At 41.6% G+C, this 24,558-nt stretch overlaps 1 protein-coding gene across 1 annotated transcript; it reads right to left on the bottom strand.

Annotated features, from left to right (window-relative positions):
- Positions 1 to 16,351: 16,351 nt before the first annotated feature.
- PIF1 (PIF1 5'-to-3' DNA helicase) lies at positions 16,352 to 24,546 on the bottom strand. The gene is made up of 12 exons (XM_037404627.1): positions 24,065 to 24,546; positions 23,873 to 23,978; positions 23,670 to 23,795; positions 23,420 to 23,573; positions 22,751 to 22,865; positions 22,574 to 22,680; positions 22,023 to 22,162; positions 21,229 to 21,335; positions 20,336 to 20,423; positions 19,531 to 19,676; positions 18,373 to 18,564; positions 16,352 to 17,991 (listed from the first exon to the last, which is right to left on the bottom strand). Exons 1-12 carry the CDS (start codon positions 24,527 to 24,529, stop codon positions 17,935 to 17,937), a joined length of 1,803 nt encoding a protein of 600 aa, XP_037260524.1. The 5' UTR covers positions 24,530 to 24,546; the 3' UTR covers positions 16,352 to 17,934.
- Positions 24,547 to 24,558: the final 12 nt, after the last annotated feature.

The following is a 24,558-nucleotide window of genomic DNA, read 5'->3' as shown; positions in this document are numbered from 1 at the left end:
TAGTGCTTAAATTACACCTAGGTCTGCATTGAATAAAAAAAATTTAGATTTTCACTCCATTTCATGATTTAGAGTTCTCCAGAATAGAAAAGACATCATTACTGGCAGCTTCTGCACTATGACATCACGTTTTTGGCAAGATACAGGGATTCTGTTTCACAGTGCCGATATCTATATTCTATCAAAATATTTTGTAAAATCTCTTGAGAAAGGTAAAGGAAAAGGAGACTGAAACCCTAAACAAGTATTCATTGGCCTTTCATTCTCTTTAGAAGTTCTGGTCCCTTTGAGAACATATTTCTCCCTTTCTTTTAAAACATCCTTACAGCATCCTACTCAAAATGTGTTACAAAGATTATTCCATGTCAGCTGAAGTGTAGTAAACTACTGCTATGTGAAACAAAGCTTCTCGCTGAAACAAACAGAAAATAAATTTGCTTCCGTCTTTATGTTGAGATAGTAAATGACATAATCCAAATGATATAAGCTATCACTTAGGTTGGCTGAGAACATGCCAGCACATCAGAGGAGTACTGTCTTCCTGACAATACAGAACAGCAGATTATACACGTTAAGACTAGGGCTATGCAAGTAATTGATTTTGCAGTTTGCTTTGTAAACACAAAAAATCATTTCAGATTAGTCTGAAATTTTGTTCCCCAAAAACTGAAAATACAAACAAAACAAAAAAAACACTCAGGTCAGAAGAAGGTATTTCATACTTGAAATTTTTAACCTTCTGAAACGTGTCTGCATAAGTAGCTAACAGAGGAAACATTTAAAATGTTTATTGCACATTCTGCAAAAGTGTCATCAATACTATTTTTCAGACAGACTTTGAAATGGTCGATTTTTAAAGAGGAAAAACTAGAAACACATTAATCCTTATGCACATATACTATTAAGCTTCCACTATAATTACTTATTAATGAAAGGAAATTTGCAGGATGGGTTTTATCTGCTGCATAGAATACAACACCAAAATCTATATATTTGTATTCCCCTCTGAAGAAAACTGGAATTAAATTGCGATGTTTTTCTGGAGCCTTGACAATATATTTAGCAGAATGCCTTAACCTATTCATATCTGTGCTATACAGAGCAGTATTTTGTTCAGAGGAAAAACTATCACCTTTCCATTTGAGGCCTGCCCACCTGTATTTATTTGTTTCCGGGCTGTTGGGCACACAGTAAAAGTTTTGTTTGTTTGTTCCATTTGTTTTGCATATACAGATCAAAATTTAAAACAAAAAAAAAAAAACAAACTATCAAGCATCAATTATTCCTGGCATCAGCAGTGACACAAAAGATAGTCCCAGTCCAAATGGTGGGCTTTGACTGCCATTTGCATTACAACCCCTTATATATTCTGTATAGATCTACTAATCCATACTGATCTCTAAAGGTTTTTAAATATCCATGAAACAGAGGCATATTATTTTCTGCAAAATCATTAAGAAGTTTTCTCTATTGTTTATCTCTTAGAAGAGTTTTCTGTGGCTTTCATTTTACCTTTAAATAATAAGCTCAGTGTTACCTAACACACTGTCTCTGAAAATTCAATCAGCAGAACGTTCTTCACAGCCCATACTTAAATCTTAGCACCTAAATAGTATTCTACATCTTCAAAGCAAGCACTGTACAAATATTTGAACTAATCCTCATAACACTTCAAGGTCCAAATTACTTCAATAATTTAAAACAAAAAGAAAGGATTTCTACTGAGTACGAAGAAAAATATCATTCCAAAGTAAGAAATTAATACAGCATGTATCACTGTCCCAAACACGCAGGTATCGTGAAGCACTAGGTCTGCTTTAGATACAGCAAAACCCACACAAGTGAAGATATTCTGAAACATGTATTAGAATGCCAGCACTACACACACATTTTGAGAACAGAAACACTACTCACAACACCTTGTTAATACAGCTTCATTTGTGAACCATCCTTAACACTAGGAGCACTAGGCACATTCTACTTCTTTTACACTTCCCCAGCATCAAACTCTCAACTTCCTCTCTCCTAAGTGCAAACCCTGAGTGATAAATTGTCTATTTAGAAAGCAGCTCTCTCACCTGGGTTAAAACTAGATTGGCTATGGAAGTCAACCTGCTCATTAAGCATTTAGTTGAAAAGACCCCACTCCATCCTTTCCTGAGTAATCACAAGGCAGCTGTGACTAGTTTGGCCAGATCTTCTGCCCTGCAGCTATCTTGCCAAAGAATGTATTTGTCATGTCCTACCTGTTCACTTCTTTAGTAAATATGGAAGGTCTACAAATTCTACAATATTGTACACATTTAAGCATTTTAAGAACCAGGGTTTACAAGGTATTTAGGCATACAATTCATTTACTACAACCAGAGTCAGACATCTAACTATTTATGTGGCTCTGGACCTGAATTCTGTGCAGTCTGTCACCTCCCAATTCCAGTTGGAGTTAATCTGAGGATTTGGCACGAACAGCTCATTTTTGTTCAGTTCCTCCAGTCAGGATCTCTTTCCCTTCCCTGGCACTCTTTGTATGTATTGGCTTCTTCTTTCCATCGTGTTAGATTTACATAGTTCAAAACTATCCTCATTTATTGCTTACTGCTGGGACTCCATTTGGTATCTCATTTCACATTTAATTTTAAAGTAGATGCTAGAAAACCAAGATGGACAATTGGAATTTAATTTAGCTAATCAAACTATGCTGATGATGATCAGGTGACCACTTTCCTATAGATACTGTGAGAAACTAATTTCAAATTCAAGTTCAGAAACTGCTCAAGTTTAGCAAAGAGAATTTTGCTGTACGTGGCAAAGCCACCTCACTTCCTCACATACTACTCTGCAAAGATAACAGGATGTTAAAGGACTTTCAACCACATATGAGGAAAATGTCCTCTATACATGAGTCATTTAGGAGAGAATAAACAAGCCTACCCAGTTCCTGCCATAGAGAGGAAGGATCAGGTACTAGTCAGGGCTGGCACATGTGGGACTGCATTTGCAGTGCTGAATTCTGCTCTTAACCACAAAGCCACCCACAGAAAATCACTGCGGAGTAAGTCACACACCAAACTTACCTTACTTTGGTCTATTCAAAAGCCAAAATGTGAGTGGAAGAATTAACATAAAGACTTTTTTCACCCTCCCTGCCAGTTGTATCTGCTATAGAAAAGAAACTCTCCCAAATCCTTTCATACAAACCGTCTCCCAGATCTGCAGGGCTGAAAACTTGCTTGCAAACGGGAAAGATGTGGGAGGCAAAAGACACAGAGATGTTTTTCCTGGAGAAGCTTACTTAATTGTTTTTATTAATGACATTAATTGCTTTGGAAGTGCCAAGGTTATTTTTTTTACTACCACAAACAGTCATCAAAGACAAGAAATAGCCTCCACTGTTCTACCTGATGCATTGATTTTAGATTGTGACTTGAGTGTTCTGTAGCTTTTTCTTTCAATAGATAATCATGGACCGCATCATACTACAATAGGAAGCCCTTCTAGTGCAAATAAAGGATGTTTTGGGGGATTAAGAGGGGGGCAGAAATGGAGCACCTTTTTGTTGTTGTTGTTATGTTTCTATGGTGTTGGAACCTCAACCCCCCTTTTATGTATTCCCTTGAGTTCATGCTGGCTTTATTCCATGCTGAAATTACCTTGGTTCAGTTAGAAGGTACTACTCTCATCCAATATAGATAAATACAAAGGCTAAGAGAGCAATTAAAGGGTGTTTTTTTCCTAGATTCTACACAAACGGTTTGTCCTTACTGGCAGTCACAGCTAGAGGACTACAGTGCCATCTCTCTCTCTGAGCAATGTTTGCAACATCATTTAGCCTGCCTTCATCACAGAACAAAGTTGTAAGGATGAATTATGTCAGTGTATGCTAAGCAGGCAATCGTTACAGCTATGGTGCATCCCAACATCTTTTATATAGCTACAGTTGCCCCACTGCCATTTCACTGTGGTCTTCCAGTTTCAGTAACACCTTACTGAAAGAATGTAAAATTCCATTAGTTTACATCCTCTGTGCTATGTGATTGAAATACTGCAGTTATGTAGCATGCCAAAACAACTAACTCCTGCAGAGCAGAAACAATGGTACTGGATTACAAGGGAATATAGCTGAGACAGGCAGACAAAAATGCTTAGCTGACATACCCCATGAGCAGCCTTTGCTCACAAGGTAACACACTTAGGCAGGTAATATACTGCTGTATTCTTGCCTTTTGAATTCTTAATTGTCAACTTATTTGAAAGCACAGATGAGGGAGAATTTTTGCCACAACAATGTACCACTGGGTATACAGCTTGCTCCAAAGGAAATAATCTGCTGGACAACTAGCTTGGTGCTGTATTAAAAAGATCTATTCAGAGACCAGCAAGTTGGTTTCTCCTGGGTCAGTTTCAGCAATATCTCTTGTGCGTCCCAGAAGGATGTTGTGGTAAAGCTGTACCCATTAATATTCCTCCTCATGCTGCATTCACAGCATTCCACACATCCTTGTAAAATCATAATGCTTAAGTGCCCTTCTACTCTCATCAGCATCATCTTTAGACATTTGGTAGGATCCCTTTTCATCCCTTAGCACTTCTCACTGCATTGAATTTCCAGCTTTCTGAGATGTGCTGGCCTCTAGTTGTTCCTGGAGGAACAACTGCAGCACAGATAGCTGCAGCCGGCACCCTTGGCTACCTCTAGTTACCAGCCTGATCCATAAGCATAAGTTCAGTGTCTTAAATGGCAAAAAATAAATTTCTCAAAGTAAGCCAGTGGCTTTCCTGTGAATCTGGCATATCCAGCCCAGGAAGCTTAGACCTAGAGATAGTTTTCAGCTTATTTAACCTTGCTATGTGACGACAGAATTGCAGAGATCGTCTTGACACGTTAGGCCTGTCCACGGCAGACTGTCATTGATCTTCATTCACATAAGCAGTCACACATTTAAGCCAATAAGATTCAGAAAGCATCATGGTCAGCCTTAGGTTACAGGTCATATGTGGTGGTGATCTGGCTAACTGGACACATGTTAGGAAAACACAGGACAAAAATTTCAACCCCAGTTAGTCCTCTGAATTCAAATTCAATAAGCCTGTACAACTATTCATGGTGAGCAGCTCATTGCATCATGGAAACAGAGTTTAAAACAAAGTATATTTCTTGTTCTGTGTAACAGTTTACCTTTACCCTTCAGGCCACTAGCTTACAGGGTAGTGGGAAGGGAAAGGTAAAACAAACAGGAACTCAAACCCAGTATATCCTTTCCCTTTGTCTCTCACAAGACAAACCTTTCCCCATACAATCATAAACTCCCAATAGGAAATGAATTGTGATTCAGTGACCTAAGAAAGTTCAAAGCTATTAAAGCAGCAAATCAGCACAGGTGAGCCAGAGCCAATGCTAACAAAGAACACATGCTACCAGTTACACACTTGAAGGCTAATTTTTCAGTATTGCTGAGTACTCACAACACCAACTAAAGCCAAGTAGAATGGCAGGAGATCCACATATCATATCAGGCTTTTTGATTTGAAGACTATCTTAAGACACAGAAAGACAGAAAGCCTACCAGTGGGATCAAAGAATGGAAGACAATGACTGTCAGTAAGAGTCAAGCATTCTGAGAAAACAAGTTGAAGCCAACAAAACAATGTCCTCTATGTCATATTCCTCAGAAAGGCATAAAATTCAGCATTCTAAGAATTCAGGGGTGAAAAATATTTGTGGAGAGGAAAAAAAGTGAGCAGTGGCACAGTAGCGTTTCGGAGCTGGGTTTTTAGGGTGACTGCTGAACAGATGCTTGGTTAGAGTACCTAAGGGAAGGCTATTATGTTCTCCAAGTGGCAGAACCCACCCCTGTAAATGGATGTTGTAGGAATCCTTCCACTGCTGAAAAATATAAAGCACAAGCAGATACCTACATGCACACTCCTGTAACTTGATTGCCCAGTTGTTCAGCATTTTCCAAATGTGCATAAATAAATTATATTTAACTACGAAATATATTCTCTCCAGTACCTATAAATATGACAGTTTATTGCAGAGTCTTGATTCAAGAGTATTTCTATGACCTCATTTAGTAATTGCCTCACCAACGGATAGCTACAGCTCTATCAAGATGATCCTAGTAATATTCATTATGCAGCATATACAGTATTACAATACTAAAAACTTACCGAGTACTAAAACCATGTCACCCTCTACTTTCTCCCCTTACCAACCAAAAAGGAAATGTGAAGAAAGTTTGGCATTTTTTAATTCCTCCACAAAAGAGGAATTGAATACATGTATATTAAACACCAGCAAAAAATTACAAGCACTTTCAGTTTGTAAATTAGCATGTTCCCAGTTATGTCAAACTGCAGGTTCAGGACTGGATCAACAACCTCCACAAACATGTGAAAATGAAGCAGTGTATTTGAGATTATTTTGTCAGATGGGAGAGATTAAATGCTTAGCCTCTTTTTTAACTTTTCCTTTACCCTTCCCCATCCTCAAGACCGTATAACAGCAGGCATTGCCCTCAGCTGCATCCTGCTGCTGTGTCTCTATTGTTAACCCTTTTTTCCCTTCTGGAAATGCAAAGATAGTCTGAGTGAACTAGACCATAACTAGTATGCAGCAGTAACAAAAAGTGCCTCATTCTATCGGATGATTGGGAGAGACAAATATTTTTTAGCTCTTCCAAGTTTTTTAAGATAAGAGTGTCTTCACCTTTCCTATCACTTAATAAGAAAAGACGGAATGTACACCTCTGGAAAGTGGGATGCTCCCAGAACTTCTGAGAATCATTGGACATCCCTGTAAAACTCCTCTTTTTCTTTTTTTTTTCAGCATGACTCACAGCGTAAACCTTTCAAGCTGTAAACTCCCAATACCTCCCTGATAGTAGCTGCCTTCTGAATGCAGGCAGCGTATTGTAGAGGGAGAAAAAGCACAAGTTAATACAGCCTCAAACCCTTTTAGATAAGTAAAAGCTTTCATCCAGCTAGGGAAATAGATGGAGGCAATGTATTTAGCCTGGGAGAACAACTCCAAGATAAGCTTCCCCTTAGAGACCGGACACCGAGCAAAACAAGAAGCTTCCAAAAGGTCAACAGGATATTCAGAAGAAAAGGCTTAGAGGAAAGCAAGTGGAAAGGACGTGCTATTTTCAAGTTCTTCAGGAAAGATAATCTTTAATGGCTCCCTAGTCACCAAATCCCAAATACTGTGATAAGTAAGTTGCTAGCATGCTAAAGCCCCAATTAAATAGTTTATATCATCACGCCAATATCTAGCCAACTCTCATACACTGCAGTAGAACATTTTGAAAGAGCAATATTTTTGGCTCCTTGTAGAGAGGGGGATGGATATAAAAGTATATAATTGCTTTCTGTGTTATGCATTAACGCTGGTTATCACTTGTTACCAGAACTGAGCAGTTTGTGAACATGTTATTTTAAGCTACCCCTGCTACAGCATGTAGATGCCTTGAGTTTTGCTTATATTTGTGCATTTAAGCTGCATTTAAGTTTCTACTGCCAGGGGCAACTTTTGTAGTAATGTGTTACGAGTTTCTCTCTAGGACAGGCTCTCAGTAATACAAATCCCAATAAAGCTTTGTTGTAAACACATTGCTGAACCTTAAGGATGAAACACACGAGAGCACTGAAAATAAAGCCAGGTTGGGTATCTATGTCTTGTCCTTATTTCTGTGGCTGGCTGAACAAGCTTTCCTGAACAGGAAGTGATCTTGTTATGAATTTCATCAACATTGTATTTAGTGAGTCCTAAGGTCCAGATGTCTTTCCATATTTTTCCTATTACTGTTTTCAAAGAGCTGTTACTGAAAAACACACGAAAAAACTATATTCTGATAGTATCATTCTTTATATATATAAATTCTTATATGCTTTGACACAAATTCGGATGAAATTAACTGTAGGTCCTACATGTCCTGAATGTTCCTTGTAAGAAATTGAAGGATAAGGAATAATTAGAAAATAAACTTAAGCATGAACAGCTTTCTCCAGGATAAAACAGAACTCAACAACAGTGCCATTAGTTTGCTTGTGATTAATATTTACTGTGGATCAAAAAACTGCACATAAACAATTGTGCAAAACTTCATGGACACCTACAGGGGATGTTTACATGTCATTTAGTCATAACATGCACACTTTGCAGAGAAGCTAATCATTAAAATGATAAACTACATTGAGACTATATTTGCTTAGCTTAAAATATAACAAATAAATGTCTAAACATTGGTTATGTCTGATCAGACTGAAGATAGCGCAACTTACTCTATGCACCCAGGCTCCCAGCTACAGTCTGTACAAGTCTGATCCACCTTGCCCAGTAGTTAGAGTCCCAACTGAAACTCAGAAGGCCACCCAAACTCAAGAGAACACGTATCTTTCTAAATACTAGTCACGTTAGACAATTTAAAGGAAGAGGTTTAATTGATGCATTTGAAAATGAAACACAGTAAGAAAATTATGCTCTTCTTCAGCTGGTGTACAGGGAAAATACCTGATAAGCTGAAGAAGAGCAAATTTAAGATGGATCAGGTAAAAATGTCTTTGGACTGCAGTTAAAGAAACTGGACACAAAATATTTAAAAAAGAAAAAAGCTCTGCAAAAAGTAGTGCGGTAATTACACCTGTTGTAGTTGTGTCAATGTGTATGTTTCAAGGATAATATAATACCTCTCAGGGAAGGATGTTACAGCTTGCAAAAAGAAAAAAAACCTAAAAAACCCAACACTAAACCAACAAGAAATCCACCCCTCTTCCCTGAAAAAGTATCCCTTCTCTCTGAGTGACTTAGATGAGCATAGTCATAGAAGGGTAGTCCTTCATTCTCTGAATAACCAGATTATAAAACAGTAGGCATTGCTAAGAGCAAGAAATCAAACTTGATGGTCTGATGCAATATGGCAATTCCTATAGCACTACTAGTAGCTCATTTCCATACAGAGTCCTTCAAATAGCTAGATAAGAATTCCACTCTCCCTTGGATATCTCTATCAACAGAATTTGCACTGCATGCAATATTTATTACATCCTTCAGGCATTCCACGTGACTTGTCTCACACTGGCATCTGTATAGGTCCAGGTGCATGTCATATTCCCTGACAAATTATGAAGAACCCCTTGGCAAAGGAGCTCCAAGAGGCAGTCAAGGGACTAAGTATCAAAATGTTTAACTGAGATTGCACTGAGACTGTAGGATATTATGACAGCTCTGTGAAAATACCTGTTCAAGGTAAAAATTAAGACACAGCAGACATTCCATATCAAGGAACAGTCTGGCACACTGGTAGCTAATTGATTGTTAATGTTTAGTGTATTTGTAGAATGGAGCATAAGGAAACAATTAAGCCTTCATACTGCCTATAAACGCCAGAACTGATTTTTTAAAATCTTATTTGATAGAAAATAACAGCAGCTTCGAGCCTGCTAGCAAAGATTTTGCAGCTAAAGTAGGCAGTGCAGTTTTCTTCTAACAGTATGTCACTTACATAACATTTAAGATCAAAGTGTGCCCTCTACCCCTGCTTTTATCGTCAATTATCTTCTCTTTAATGAAACTGCATGTTTTAGAGACAGAAAACAATCCAATTCTTTTTTAAAAGTGAGCAGAACAACAGCTGTTTAGTTCGGAGTGTTCAATAACATCAGATCAACTTCTCTTCCCTCCAGAAGAAGAGCTGGGTTTTAAAGTTTATTCCCTCAGCAGCATTTCCTACCAAGGTACTTGTTAGGCAGCATTTTTCCCCCTCAGTTGTTGGAAAATATGAAAAACAACTATTGAAAAAAGTAGCTTTCTTTTCACTATAGGCAGCATACTGATTTGGGGGTTTAGCACAACGAAATTCTCTTTGAAATATGCAGATGTCCGATTGGAACTCCAAAATAAACAAGGAACCCCCAGCCAAACCCTACAGAAAGGGCAAAAAGGAGATACAAAGCAGTTATCTCCCCTGTCAGCATGCTAAGCAAAGAATTCACCCTTGATTTCCCGCAAATATTTCAGCAAGAGCAAGAGGAGGTCTTCATGAACTGAGAGGTAAAGACGAAATACACTCCATTGGCTGTGCTCTGGAAATAAAATGAAAGGGCTCCATACTTGTGAAGGTAAACTAGATCCTTTTGTAGTAAAGGGAGCATTGCAGAGTCTAAACTAATTTCCTTTGCAATATCCTCTCCTTTATTTAGGATCCATACTAACCGCCACCTCTTCCCTTTTGGTAAGTTTTATCAAGTTTTTTATATATCTTTTTCCACTTCTTTGGGCTAAAGTCTATTAATACATAACCAGCCTGTGGACATACCATCATCATATCATGTATTCTATATATCTACATGTAGCACCCGTCTTTTGTCACCTCTTCAATGTCCTGGAAATACCTTTCCCCACCCCACCCCCCTTTCAAACAGTCCTTTGTAGCAAAACATACTTCATGAGTGCCGGAAAAGATATACCGATGGACATTGGTAGGTTTTCTTCCATTCCAAAAAGCTGTACACAGACTGTACACTGGACAGCATGTGAAATGTATCTACTCCTAGCCATGACTTTTGTGGGAAGTACCTCATTGGACTGGTCTGCATCTAACAAGGGTTATAGTAATTTGTCTGCCTTCAGCACTAGCTTCACCATAATGCTTTCTAATGACTTCTGAACAGACTTCATGTCTATCCGATGCCCCAGGGTGAACTGACAAACTCATTTTGTGGCAAAGAACACGGCCAGCAGCTCCTTTTTAATTTGAGCTTATCTCCCTCCTGTGCCCGTCAAAGCACTGCAAGCTCTACTGAACTACTTCTAGCCATATAGCACTGAACTACTATTCCACAGTAACACTGAAGGTGCTAAAGGACGGTACTGGTCTTGTGACTTTCGCTGCTCTTTTAGATACTTTCTGACCATGCTAGATCTCTTAATTATCACAAAGGCCCATAGGTGTATCGAATCTGGAAAAACACTTGGTAACTGTTCTAAACCTACTTGACCTGCACGCCTTGAGCTGGACATATTCCTAATGATTCAATTTCTCTGGCTCTAGACAGAGTCCTTCAGATGTCACATGCTCTCTTAATCTTCAGTTTTTGACATACCTTTCACTTTAGCTTAATATCCTACTCCCAGCACCCTACTCAGAGTTGTTACTGCTTGGTACAGTGCTTAGCTCTTTCTTTGTTGAGGCCTCCTGCTGCTGCAGGAAAAGCAGTATCAAATGCAGTCTTTGTGCTTGAGGTTCCCTCTAACCCTAGTTTGTACAGACAGTGAAATGCCTCTTGAGTCACAATGACAGCCAGAAATATTTCTGTTGGTTGGGGGTGGGGGGGGTTGCTTCCCCCCCCTTTTTTTAAGGGCATCTCCTGAAACCCATAGCAAAGCTTGTCAAGGGGCTGATACTTCTTTTTCATATTAGTGTCTTGACCCTAAAACTTACCACTGTTAGATGATCTATACCTTACAGAAGTACCGAATGAGCACTACAATTATAACTTTTTGTCTGATGTTTCTGATGTGTTACATTTTATGGAGGCCCTTAATGATACTCCCAGGACAAGTGTCAAAATCTGATTATCATTTATTCTGACAATATATCTATTAAAATAAATAGATCATCAGAAACAATATTTTGACCTTGTACTTTGAGATCTGAGAGTGCACAGGACTACACAGCAATCTGTCAAAAGTAATATTCTATCTCTGACATGAACTTGAAATTGTTTGTACACCAAGGAATTTTTATCCTTTATTTTTAAAACAAAAGGAAGACATATAATATTTAACCAAAAATTTAGCTGACAGTAAAAATTATAGCTAATGAAAACAAACAGACCAGTTTTTATGAAAGTTTGTCATTTTGACCTGACTGAATCATCTGATATGTTTTATTTTCAGTGTGAATTTTGTGTTAAAATTGCCGTAGCTTGTTACTATCACAAGTAAGATTGTTAAGGTTATTGTAAGGTCTCTTTCATCTGGAGAGAAGACATGTAAAAAACAAACTGTTTCAAAAATTTCTTCTTTATTATTAAATTCATTCTGGTAACAACCCTCTGCCTAATGCATTATGCATTGAAATTCTGGCAATTAAATACTAGCTCCTTGCTCAAGACTCAAGATATGTTTTAAAAATTCACTTTGTATTGCAAAGCGTCAGTTGAAAGTACCTGGTGTTATTATGGTCAAATATTTTATTACAAGGTTTCCCACTAATCCAACACAAACGTAAAGGTAGCTTACCTGCAATGTTTTCACAGAACAACTTAAAGACCAAGATGATCATCACGTGCAACTTCCAAGAAAAACTACAAATTTAAAAGCTATTTTTTAAGCCAAGTTATTTTTATATTAATGCACATAAGTGTTTTTCATATTTGATTTATTATATTCAATAACTGTTCAGCCTTCAGCTGGAGATATTCAAAGATATGTGTTGCCTCACTTTTGTAAATTATTAGTTACTGGAATAATCTTACAAAGCTTTACTTATGTTTTTACTTTAATGTCTAGCATCATCTGCAAAACACATTATATCCTCTCTAAGCTGATATTTGATGATAGGGAAGCACATATCTTTCAATAAAAAAGCAGGATCCAGAATCTTTGAAGACCTGGACTAACACTCCCAACCCCCGACTGAAAGTCTGGGCAAATCCCTCTATAATTCTCAGGGCGTTCATAATAATTTGGAAAAAAACATTAATATTAGGTACCTACAGAAAACTGACATAGCCTAGTAACTTGGGAAGAGTAGATGGAAGGTATGATTCATATACATATTCACCTACCCATTGACAGAAAACATATTTTAATAAATAGAGAAAAACTCCTGGAATGCCAAACGTCATATGATAAAAAAACCAATAAAGTTTTAATCAAATTTCTGTCAGAGGCATCTTTATCATAGCTCAATATTCTTGCAAAAACATTGTAATAAACAATTCAGTAAAAATATGTGTTATGGTTACATTTGGAACATTATGGGCTTAACTCAGTTACCTGCACATAGGCATGTAGTACCATTGAAGATGTTCTTGGTGCATACCTGGCCTCCATCTGCCATCCCAGGCAGCCTTTCAGAGGTTCTGTGTCACATGTGACAGCCCCCTGTATCAACATCGTAACAGATTTAAAAAAAAAATAAAAAATAAAAAAATCAGATAGTTTGGTATTTGATAACAAGTCTAAGAGTAAACCTCTTATAATTATCAACTTATTTTGCTTGTGTAACCACATTTCATAAGTTATATACTAGTCAGTAGCTTTGCTCAAATATTCTATCCAACATCCTTATAATCTGTAATAGAAACATGTGAAATAATTGTACAGGAAACAGTGAGACAGATTTTACACATCTAAATGCAATCTCTAGTAATTCAGGTCTTTCCTCATACTAGTAATAGAACTGCTTAGATTTAGCAGCAGAAGACAGTTGCATGCCACAGAGTGGCATAACACAAAATGAGAAACTTCTAATATCTGTGAGAAAAATTACATTATTAGCATGCATGGCATAGTCTATGATGTACTATATTTCCTTTACTTAAGAGTAGCAATTGTTTGATCTATTCAGAGCAATTCTGGACAGGAAGATCTAATTCACAGACACAATCTTATTACAGCATCTGTGACCAACAGGGCTATCGCTGCCTTTCGTGCACACCACAGGACTTCTGGGTACAGACTGTAAAGACACATTCATGTTTAATTATCACGAAAACGTCACATAAAGAATGAGAAGGGAGTTAAATCACTGTACAAAGACTTAAACTGGAAGCTGGTAAGGTTTTAATTATGCTCTGCATGTGAATTATGCTTCCAATAACACATAAATGTATCATGAAGCTTTAGCTGGTATAAAGCAGTTTGGTATGGCTTAATGTATTTGAAAAGAGAACGTCTGTACTTTGTAGTAACAAAAATAACAATTGTGAATCAAACTCATAGTTTAATTCACTTAATTACAGCTGCAGTTAAGTTAAGGCAAAAACCACATTTAAATACTATTTCTTCAGTTTGTACAAATGGAGAGATGATATTAATTTCTTCATATTTATTGAAATACAGTAATGAAACCCCAGCCGTTCACTGCAGTGCTATGCGCCCTCTCGGCGTGCCCCTTGCCTCAGGTAAATGGTGCCTCCTCCGCCATTTTTACCTGCTGTTCCCCTTTTTACCTGCCGCAGCACCTCCAGCCTTACCTCTGGATCCCAGGATATCCAACCATGCAGGCGTTGCAGGCATCTACAGGAGAGGACAGACGGGCAATTTTGAAGGAAGCCAACACATCCGACATTTGGTGTATCAGGCGCCCGGGCCTGGGTGTTGGCGGGAATCTGTGAGGAGAGGTTGGGGCTGCCCCACGACTCACACAGCTGGTTCCAACCGGTTCCGTAGCGGCCCCACCACAGGGCACAGTAGAGCCCATCACCAGCATGGTGGAGCCTCTGTGGTAGCAGGTTTGAGAAGGGGGATACCAAATGGCTGAGGAACAAGGTAAAAAGTGCAAAATGAGCCCTGCAAATGCCCACCAGGTCAGAGAGGGAGGAAGAGTTCCAGATGCCCAAGCAGAGTGGAGCAGATCTCTGCCAGAAGGACTGCAGCCAGTGGAGAAGATCTGTGTCGGGGCAGGGGGAAAGTGTGAGCTCTAAGCTGTGTGAGTTGAGAATATGTCCTTGCTCTGCTACAAGCCCTATGACTTGTCCCTGAAAAATCCAACCTGCTAAGACCACCTTGCCTCAGTAGGTGGAAGCAACAGCACCAGTGGACATTTTGAAGATGGCTCATGGTTGCCTCATGTAAAAAGTTGCTTGGTCTTCAGATTCTTCTTTGTTTTACTAATGAAGAGAGGACGTGTAGCTCTCTTCCTCCATTACAGTCACTGCAATAAAAAAAGGGTTTTTAAAAAAACCCAAACATACATGTTGGTGTACTGGGTTCTAGCTACAGACTACTTAATATCCCTCTGCAAGAAAAATTAACATGTTAAGTATTTGGAAGAACAGGTTTTTATTTTATTACAAGATATTAAGCCTCTATATAAGGAAGCATTATTGTGTTAAAAAAAAAAAAAAAAGGTCTTATCACAATCCTGACCACAGGGAAGCCATGACAGAGCCTGACAACCCAGATTTGTCCTGACTGCTCCTTTTCGGATTTAAATAGCAGGCCTCAGCCTCCATCCCTACATCTGCTTTAGCTGGAAATGAGCGAGAACATCCAAAATTTACATGGACAGACCCCTTTTGGCCTCAGGACAGCTGCCAACACTTCAAAAGCCACCACGATTCTGTTCCCACTGCTCCACCTCTGAGAAGGCAACCACAATATTTCATGTACATTTAATACTAACATGAAATATTTATTACCCTTTCCAGCTTTAAGTTCTTTTTAGCGTTTTATCTCAAATCTCAACTGGCAGAAAAAAAAAAAAAACCATACAACTGGAAAGATTTCAGTCCCTAAACCCATGAAAGCTGCAGTTAAGTCGCTTCACAAAAATCACAAAAGTTTATTTTCATGGTACATAATCAACACTTTTACAGTAAATTATCTTGTCATTACAGTGGTACATGAACCTTTTAAAAGACATTAAAGGATTTGAACCTGCATTATCTCATTACTCTTACACAATCTGTCAATAAATCAATGTATTGCGTATGACTGGAAGTGCATGACATTTTTCCTAACCATCTTAACCCAGCAGTAAAACTCACTTTGACATCCCTGAGCATTTCAGATCCCACACCTCAACCTCTGATGCAACACAAAGCCCTCATTTTGCAACCTCACATCTCTAAAAACACACAAGACTGCAAACTGGCCCCAGCCCAGCCCACTGGTGAAGCATCTGGGCTTTTAGCTCACCCATCAGACTTCTGGCAGGGAAGGCATGGACAGCCTTGCCCCTGACAGTTAGGGCAGCCGCAGCCTCTGACCACTGCACAAGGGGCACGAGGGGAAGATGGGAACAATGGCAGGAGATGGTCTGTAGAACAAGGTGAACAAAAGCGGAAATGCAACCCACGATAAAGGTGGAGGATGCATGTTGGAGTCCAGCTGGAACAACACACGAAGCATGAGTGGCACAGCACAGAGGCTCAGCTAGGGCACCCACTAGAGAATGGAGGCATGAGGAATGGACAAGAATGCTGCGAGATGGGGATGCACAGCAGGGTAGGGGGCTGATGCGCAGCCAAAGGAACAAAAGGCACCCTCCTTCCCAGAGTTATAGGCAGGGGAAGGTCATTTTTCAGTTCCTCCAAGCCAGACAAACAGCTTAAGTCCAGCACCAAAGATTGTAAAGTGTTGCTTTGTTTAAAAAAACCCGAAATTTTAAAAAAATTAAAAATCACACACACTGAGAGTCTGAAAGACCAAAGGTAGCATCAGAAATAGCCTGCAGCGTGAGAGGGAAAGATCTCACCTTCCACAGACTCCAGCCCCAGCCTCAGGTACTCCCATCTACTCCCCACCAGACTTCTTTGAAGAAAGAATGTGCTAATAAATTGAGAAGCCCGTCTGAGAGTAAACACCTCTGAATAATTCTCACACTTCTGTCTTCTACTATTACTTCCTCCAAAACAATATCCCTCAAGCCCAGAAAAAACAAACCCCGCTTGAAAAAATACATTTTGAAATTCTACCAAAATCTCTTTTCTGTTTTGTTAACCCTTGCCTAGTCAACATCCTTCTCTGGCCTCAAGGAAAGCAGCTGCCAAGAAGTAGCCTTCAATTCAAACTGCAAAGGCTTCATAACAGAGACATTCACCTGCCAGAGATGAGTTCCAGCTGGATGTTGGTATTTTACATTATTCCCACATGTTAAATATTTAAAAATATACAAGTTACTTAAGCTTTAAGCAATGTGCTAAAATACAAAGACCAAAGCTTCTCCTTTATTAAGGCTTTTAAAAGACAGTACATTAGTTCCACTGATCTCTGCTTTTGCTGAAACAGGTGAAGTTACAGCTCACTTCACGTGTCCTTGGCCATTATTCCCTACTGCACATTCAACTTCCACCTTATTAGTCAGACACATTGTTTCCAGCAGAAACTCCCTCCCATTTGAGCGAGCCTCATGTTTAAACAAGAGGGGCTCACATCAGCCCCCATCTCCTCTCACTCCCTTCTTGCTAATGAGGTAATGGATCTTCACGATTCTTGTAGTTCTATAATTATGGGTATAAGATCTAGGACTTCCTTCTATTTTTAAATGGTGCCAGCTCATCTCAGAAGGTTAAAAAAAATAAAAGCTACAAATCATCGTATACAACAGACTAATAAAAGGCTATGCATCAGCATAACAGACAACATATAACTAACAGTTCTGCTTGTGGAGGAAGTTATGCAAAGGCTCCTGCTGTTAAGCATCTGGAAGGCAAGAACACCCCAGCATGCTATAAAGTGATAGCCCAGCTCCTGGCAGCTCTTTGCTTGCAGGAGAATCAAGCATGTATTCCAGATATCCAGCACTGCTTTCCCTTGTGTCAGCAGCTCTTGTGAACAGGTCCAATCCATTCAGGCAAAGAGGACACACACCCTTTCCATCACTCAGCTATGGTATACTTGAAGAAAGGCACACAAGTTTCAGTCTACATATGCGGAGACTAAAACACAATCAGGCAGCAATAGAATAGAACTGTAGGAAGGACCCTCAGGCACGTCCTTGTTCAGTCATTTTGTTTGCTAGAGTTGCATCTATGACACAGAAGTACTCAAGGCTTTATGGGTTCCGAAAGGGGCTACAGAAGCCTTCCTAATTTCAGAGGCACGAGATGGGGATACTTCTACATATCCAGAGTCAGCAGAATGAAGCAAACATCAAAATAAATTCCTTTAACTTCATGTTATGAAATATATAATCAATAGCAAGATCACCACAATGCAGTAGTCTGTGCTGATGCCTCACAGAGGCCGGAAGAGCCTTCTCAGCTGTATTTCCAGTTCTCCTTCTCATCATCACCTGAAAGGGTGTGCAGCGAATCCTTGGGGGGGGGGACGGGGGGGGGGGGGGACAGACACACAACATGGACAAAACCAAAAAAAATATTGGTTTGTGCGATTTGAAAACAAGAGATATTTTTTTTTTATGTGTCTACTTCCCCTTCAGTCCTTACTGCAAGAGATGGACCAAAGAATTCCAACTCATCCTTTCACCCACAGGGCCAGGTTATACAATCCCAACACTACTATTTTGCCACCAAGATCTGCCCCACCACATTCCACCTCTGGAGTTTCACCTCTCCTGCCACTACAAGTTTTAGTTTGAATCATCTTGCTTAGGAAGAAAAAGAAGCATCTTGGCACAAACATCTGTCATCCTCATTGCACAAGGCAGGCTTTCCTAGCATGAGATTTTTCTTTACCTGGGTTACAAGCTCATGTCGTCTCAGCTGTCTATAGAACTGCAGCACAGAGGGATCAGCTCTCACTACTTTTGGGTCAAAATCCAGAACACGGAGACCTGCAAGGCTACGGGCTCGGGAGAGGGCTACATAAGCCTGCCCGCTTTCAAAGACACGAGACAGGGAGATTTCCACACAATCTAAAGACATACCCTGTCAAAGACACAAAGAAGTTTGTTACAGAACAACAAACAAATAAAACAAGAGCACTGTGCTGTATCACCACTAACCTATCCTGTGAATCTGTCAAAGGTGCAGTCTTGATTTTTATTTAAAAAAAAAAAAAAAGGGAAGTGTCTTGTTCAACTATGTAACCAATTAGAATATAGGGATCGGTAGAAATGACAGTTTTCAACTGTCAGGAAATTGCTAGCAAACAGTCCACTGACTAACTCCAGTGAGCCTCTTGTGTGAAACTCCACAAATCCCATATAATCAACACAACAGGGAAAGAAATCCTGCTGTTTTCACACCTAATAGATAACTGGAGCAGCCACCAGTCTCAGGCAGTCCTCCGGCAAACCATCTGAGACAGAGTTTGGGTAAGACCCAGCCAGCTGTGTCTGCATCAGGAGACATCCCAGGAAGGAGAGGAATTTATCACATGGCCTGGTTTAAATAGTGTCAGAGGAACAAACTCACAGGTCTCCAAGACAAGTATTTACCAAAGTGTACGAAGTCTTCTGGAAAGGTAGGAATTGTAATAATTATATTGAAAAAATCCAACACGTACCACTGAAGGGGGAGACCAGCCCAAAGAGCATAACCATGACTCCTGCAGCTTCCTCAGGGTCATTAGTGCTGATGACCATCAGGGAAACACTATCCTGACCCACCCATTGTGGTAAATAATGCTGTTTTATAAGCTAACACCAACTATGCAGGTAGCAGCACACCTATGGAAACTAGCAGTATTGCTAGCCCATCATTAACGCTATAGACAAGCATCACAACCAGAAGAGGTGCTGCCTTCGCTGCAGCTAGACACACATATTCTAGAGGGCCCCCACAACAAGGGCCTTTCAGTTTTCTCTCCTGTTTTACCAGCAACTGAAGCTCACCCAGGGAATAAGGCTTAGGATGGTGTAAGTCTATAGACAGCTGTATAAGAACACCCACCTGACTCTTGTGAATGGAAATGGCCCACGCCAATTTTAAAGGCAACTGTTGACGACTCAGATGAGCTCCTGATGGTCCTTTGAAAACCCATTTCTCCATTTTTATGACCTGTGTGACCCCACAGAGAAACCTCACCTTAGGCAGCCCTGGAGGAGTAGGAGCAGGAGAGAAACATGGATGTATTTCTGACACTCAACAGCCAGGAAGCAGACAGGCTAAGAACACTTCCCCCCCCCCCCCCCTCCTTCCCCATGTCAGTCTTTCATGAATTTTAGGGCTGCATTAAAAAAAAAAAAAAAAAAAAAAGTCCCACAACAAAACCAAAACCAAACCAAACCACAAAAAACAAACCCTAAACGCACACACAGTAATCAGGATGTCCTGAAGTGATGTTGGGACCTACTTAAGCAGGAGAATTAAAGTCAGGTAATTTGTCAGTTGAGATGCAGAGAAAAATACATGTTGCAGGTAGCAGAACATTATTCCGAGTAAAAACAAACAAAAATTTACCCCACCAAGACTTGCTTCAACAGGACAGGAAAATGCAAATGAACATAGAGATCTAGAAAATAAAGAAAAAAATCCACAAGAGGCCCTACAGATAGCTACAGCTGATGTAGCACGTGATATTTTAGCTGACTAGAGCCCCAAGATATTCACTGCAGAGAAGACCTGCTCCTGTCTTTCCCTTAAGTTATTCTTACCAAGCAGTAAAAAAATAAAAATTAACAAGTCATAGCTGTCAATGATAAATTGTTTTTTTTTCCCCTCTTCCTTCAACTACAACATCAAAAAGCTTACTTACCCTTCTGCTCACTTTCAAATCCTACAACAACTCCTCGTGCACCATTCACCAGTCCCTGAGACACATCCAGATTCTTAGCTAGCATCACCTACAGAGAAAAAGAAAATCCCTTAGCACGCTGGCTTTACAGCCTGTTCAGCCAGCTGCAGTTAAGCTTCTAGCCAGGAAGCATAAACATAGCAGGCTGACATGGCCACAACCACATCATCCTATTGCAGGATAGAGCACAACCTCCCATTTGATTGAAATTATTTCACAGCCTTTTCTTCCTAGGATTCCCAGCTACATCATCAGGCAGCACTTAACACTTCACTTGAGCTGCTTGTGTCCACAGCCATGAGCTCAGCTCCAGGCAACACATTCCACTTCCCCAAACACCAACCAGCCTAGACATACAAAGATTCTAGGAACACCCAAGGAACAACTTTCCAAAGCAAACAGTGCTGCTGCTAGGCACAGTCCTGCATCCTTTCCACTCTGACAGCCCTAGCTCACAGCAAGATGCCCAGCCCTGCCGATTTGGCAAGCTGTGCCATACCCTTACAGGCCGGAAGGGCTGCTGCACGTGGAGCTAAGACTGCAGGCAGGGACTGCCTGTGCTTTTTTCTACCTGGAAGCTTCTAAACCAAACTAAAAATGTCTGCCAAAGTCATAGCAGTCAGAGTCCACAAGATACGGACCTGCACTCAAATCAAACTAATTCTGTCTGGATAAGATTCCAAGCAGAAACGATACAAAGACCGAGATAGAATCTTCTGTTGGCCTGACATAGCTGTTCTATGCAGAATCTACATTCTGTACTTCAAGCTACTCTATACATTTATCTGCTATTCCTTTGTTTTTCTTATGCTGTTTGATCCACTGGTCTTTCACAAACATGCGCACACACCTACCTGAGCTCCAAGCTTTAGCTCAACTCTACCACCCACAGGACACTGAGCATCAATTAGCTTCACTAGCTCTGGGTCACTGTCCAAAGCCTCAAAAGCGTGCACTTCTCCTATTAAGGACACAAAGATGTGAAAAATCACAACCATTGAACATATTCCACACAGTGCTGCAGGAGGCTTAGCGCTTATTTCTAACAGCAATTCTTTTAATATCCATTCTGCATTGCTGGTAGGACATTTTCACACAAAGCTTGTCACATCTAAAAGCAGAAAGCTCGTTATGGCCTCTCTTCCAAACCTAACTCCAAGAGCATAAGAAGGCTCAGGAATCAAAGGCCAGCAGGAAATAAGAACTGAGCAGTCACCATTTTGAGCATATGACCAGTTTCGCTTGCTGCCAAAACCAGATCTCCGAAGAGGATTAAGGAAGAATCCTAGGGCCAGACAGGGAGGCAAAAATGAAATAACCCTTAATCCAAGCTGCGGCTCGATAAAGCACAGCCTTTCTTAGTCGCTGTACAAAGAAAAAGCAGGGGTATGAAAACAATAAATCATCTGTCCTACCTCACAGCAAGCAATTAGCTCACTGTCTATTACACACCAAAAAGTAACAGTGTGGATTTTTAAGCAAAAAAAGCTGTGAAGTTTTTCCCCATGCAGCTCAATTTCAACATGCACAGCTTGGACTGGTGCTGCTGGGCATAACAGAACACCAGTTCCTCCTGACACCACAGTATCGACATTGCATCCACTCAGAGCTCAGCCCCAAAGCCAGCAGTGTCCTCCAAGTTGTTCACCTGACAGCTGTTGCAAGCATCTCTCATTAGTTATTTCTACGTCATCTTTATGGGTGCATAGCCGCGTAGCCAGGATCCCATCACGCTCAGACCTGTTAGCAGCAGTCTGCATCAGCTGTCTGGTAACCTCCTCTGTGCACCTGGTAACCAGGAAAAGGGAATTATTATTTAAAGTGATCAGGAACAAGTCTTGAGCAGCAGTAACCTCCACACAGCTGGATCAGCCTGTGTGAGCCCCACGCCTCTAGAGAGGACAGAAAAAGGTAACTACACAAAGCTGACAAGCAGTACAAGTGCCCCAGCCCTGCCCTGGCCACTTCCAGCTCAGGATTCACTGAATTCCTTTGCAGAAATTGCAAAGAGCCACCCTAGAAAGGGTCCTGCCTTACTAGTGCAGCATATACAAAAACTGCTTACATTAACTAAAGCATTTATAGCTACTGCCCCCAGCCACGCGTTCCCAATAGAGCACAGAGAAGTAACACACCACTCTTTCCTCTCCTCCATCAGTAGGGAGCAAGGATTGCAAAGAAAGACAAGTTTCTCCTCACCTGCCTAAACGGATTGCACTCAGGAGCGACACAAAGGTCTTGTCGGTCTGTCTCCGCACTTCAGTCAGCTCCATGTTTACGTGGATGCATTTCCTCCAGCTTTTTGCCTGGTAAATAATTTTCTTGTTAAAGAGGAAGACTTGAAGCATGACAATAAGTTTAGGGACAGCTTTGTACCTGGAAGCAGAATTTGGTTTCTTCATTAGCCTTGCAGACTGGGGGTAGCTGCAAGAAGTCTCCACAGATGATTAGTTGAATTCCTCCAAAAGGCTCATCCCGTTTTCTGACCACCCTGAAAGGTAAGAAAGAGAGACATTTGAGTGGCATCCATGACCCGGACATAGTCAGGTCTCAGAAGTTACTTCTTAGTCCATCAGTATATTCAAACATATACTACCTGCAGTAAAATATGATTTTCCTCAGCTGTGTCAGAAGAGCTCAAATAATAAAGCAATGCTCTACAGACATTAAATATGCTTTGCTTACCCACCCCAGGAGTCATTACCAGCCTTGGTTCTTTGGTAGCTGTTAACTACAGCTGCTTCTCTCTGCAAGAGAAAACCGCTGGGCACAGCATAGACAGCTGTATTGTGGACTCAGCTCTACAGACAACACTTGGCTCCACAGAAGGAAACAGCAACCACAACAGCCACAGCTAGAGAGCAGGGACATGATCAAAACCTATCTCAAGAGAAATATCTGCCCAAACGCTGGCTGTGATTTCACACTTCCTTCTGGTCCTATGCCAGCAGTTGCCTTGTATTCCTTCACATAACCAGGGAAAGGAAGCAGCCTGAAAATTTAGGGAAATTCATTTGTTAATTGTGCAACCTGAAGGTTGCTCACCTCGCCACTGCCTCCAGCTTGTCAAAGAACTTGCCATCCACCATGGAGATCTCATCGATAATTAAGTGCTGGCAGGCTAGCCAGTGCTGCCGTACCCCAGGCCTTTCTGCCAGCTGAACACACTGTTCCAGTGGTGCCTTCCCAGAGCCGATCCCTGGCAGGGGAGAAAAAAGCAAAGCTTCAGGAAGCTCCTGATTCTTTGGGAGGAGAGCAAGAGCCCCCAGCCCCTCGCTGTCAGGCAGACCATTACCTGCGAAGGCATGGAGAGTGGTGCCACCAATGTGGCAAGCCGCCACTCCTGTGCTGGCCGTAGTGTAGGTGACACTCGGAGGGAGGGAACCCACGATCTTCTTCAACAGGAACGATTTCCCGGTCCCTTGAAGGAGGGAGAAGAAGCAGGTCAGCAGCGATTCCCGAGGACTTTACCGGGTGACAGCCGCCCGGCCCGCTCACCTGCACAGCCGGTGAAGAAGATGCTCTTCCCACTCCGCACGGCGCCCAGCACCGCCTCCTGCTCCGCCGAGAGCCTCACCGGGGGCCGCCTCTCCGCGCGGGGCACCTGCGGGACAGGCGGCGGCTCGCCGTGAGAGCAGGCCCGGTAACGAGGGCCGGTAAGCGGGGCTACCCCCCAGCCCCGGGACTCACCGCCGCCGGGCGCTGCCCCCGCGCTTCGGGGCCGCGCAGCAGGGCCCGCTCCTGCGGCGGGCTGATGACGGCGAAGGCCGGTGACTGCCGCTCCAGCAGGCGGGGTGTGCGCGGCGGGCCCCGCGGCCCAGCGAGAACCTTGAGCCGGAGGAGTCGGAGGAAGCGGCGCAGCGCGTCTGGGGGACAGTCGGAAAGCAGGACCTGGGCATGGCCCGGCCCCACCCGCACCGCCGCCCGGCCCTCGCCCGCGAACCGCGTAAAGAGCCTCACAGCGTCACCGGCCAGCACGAAGCTCAACACCGACGCCGCCTTGCCGCTGCCGCCGACCACCCGCAGCACCGGCTGCCGCAGCTCGTTGCGGCCCAGCAGCACCAGCGCGCCCCGCATGACGCGGCGCCGCGGGGCCTGTCCCCCCAGCAGCGGCTGCTCCACGGCCACCGTGCAGCGCAGCTCCGCGTCCTCCATCCCTCCGTACCGGCCGTTCAAACCCGCCG

This window comes from Falco rusticolus, chromosome 11, assembly GCF_015220075.1.
Source record: "Falco rusticolus isolate bFalRus1 chromosome 11, bFalRus1.pri, whole genome shotgun sequence".
NCBI lineage: Eukaryota > Metazoa > Chordata > Aves > Falconiformes > Falconidae > Falco > Falco rusticolus.
The sequence above is the reverse complement of the archived record's forward strand: the minus strand, read 5'-3'. Positions and strand labels throughout refer to the sequence as shown.

Excerpts from the sequence above, each read along its gene's own strand:
- PIF1 (XM_037404627.1), bottom strand. The coding sequence starts at position 24,529 with ATGGAGGACGCGGAGCTGCGCTGCACGGTGGCCGTGGAGCAGCCGCTG. Across the intron at positions 23,796-23,872 it reads CTTCTTCACCGGCTGTGCAG|GGACCGGGAAATCGTTCCTG; the intron begins GTGAGCGGGCCG and ends CCCTCCTTCAAG. Across the intron at positions 21,336-22,022 it reads ATGCTTGCAACAGCTGTCAG|GAGAAGTGCACGCTTTTGAG; the intron begins GTGAACAACTTG and ends TGTCCTTAATAG.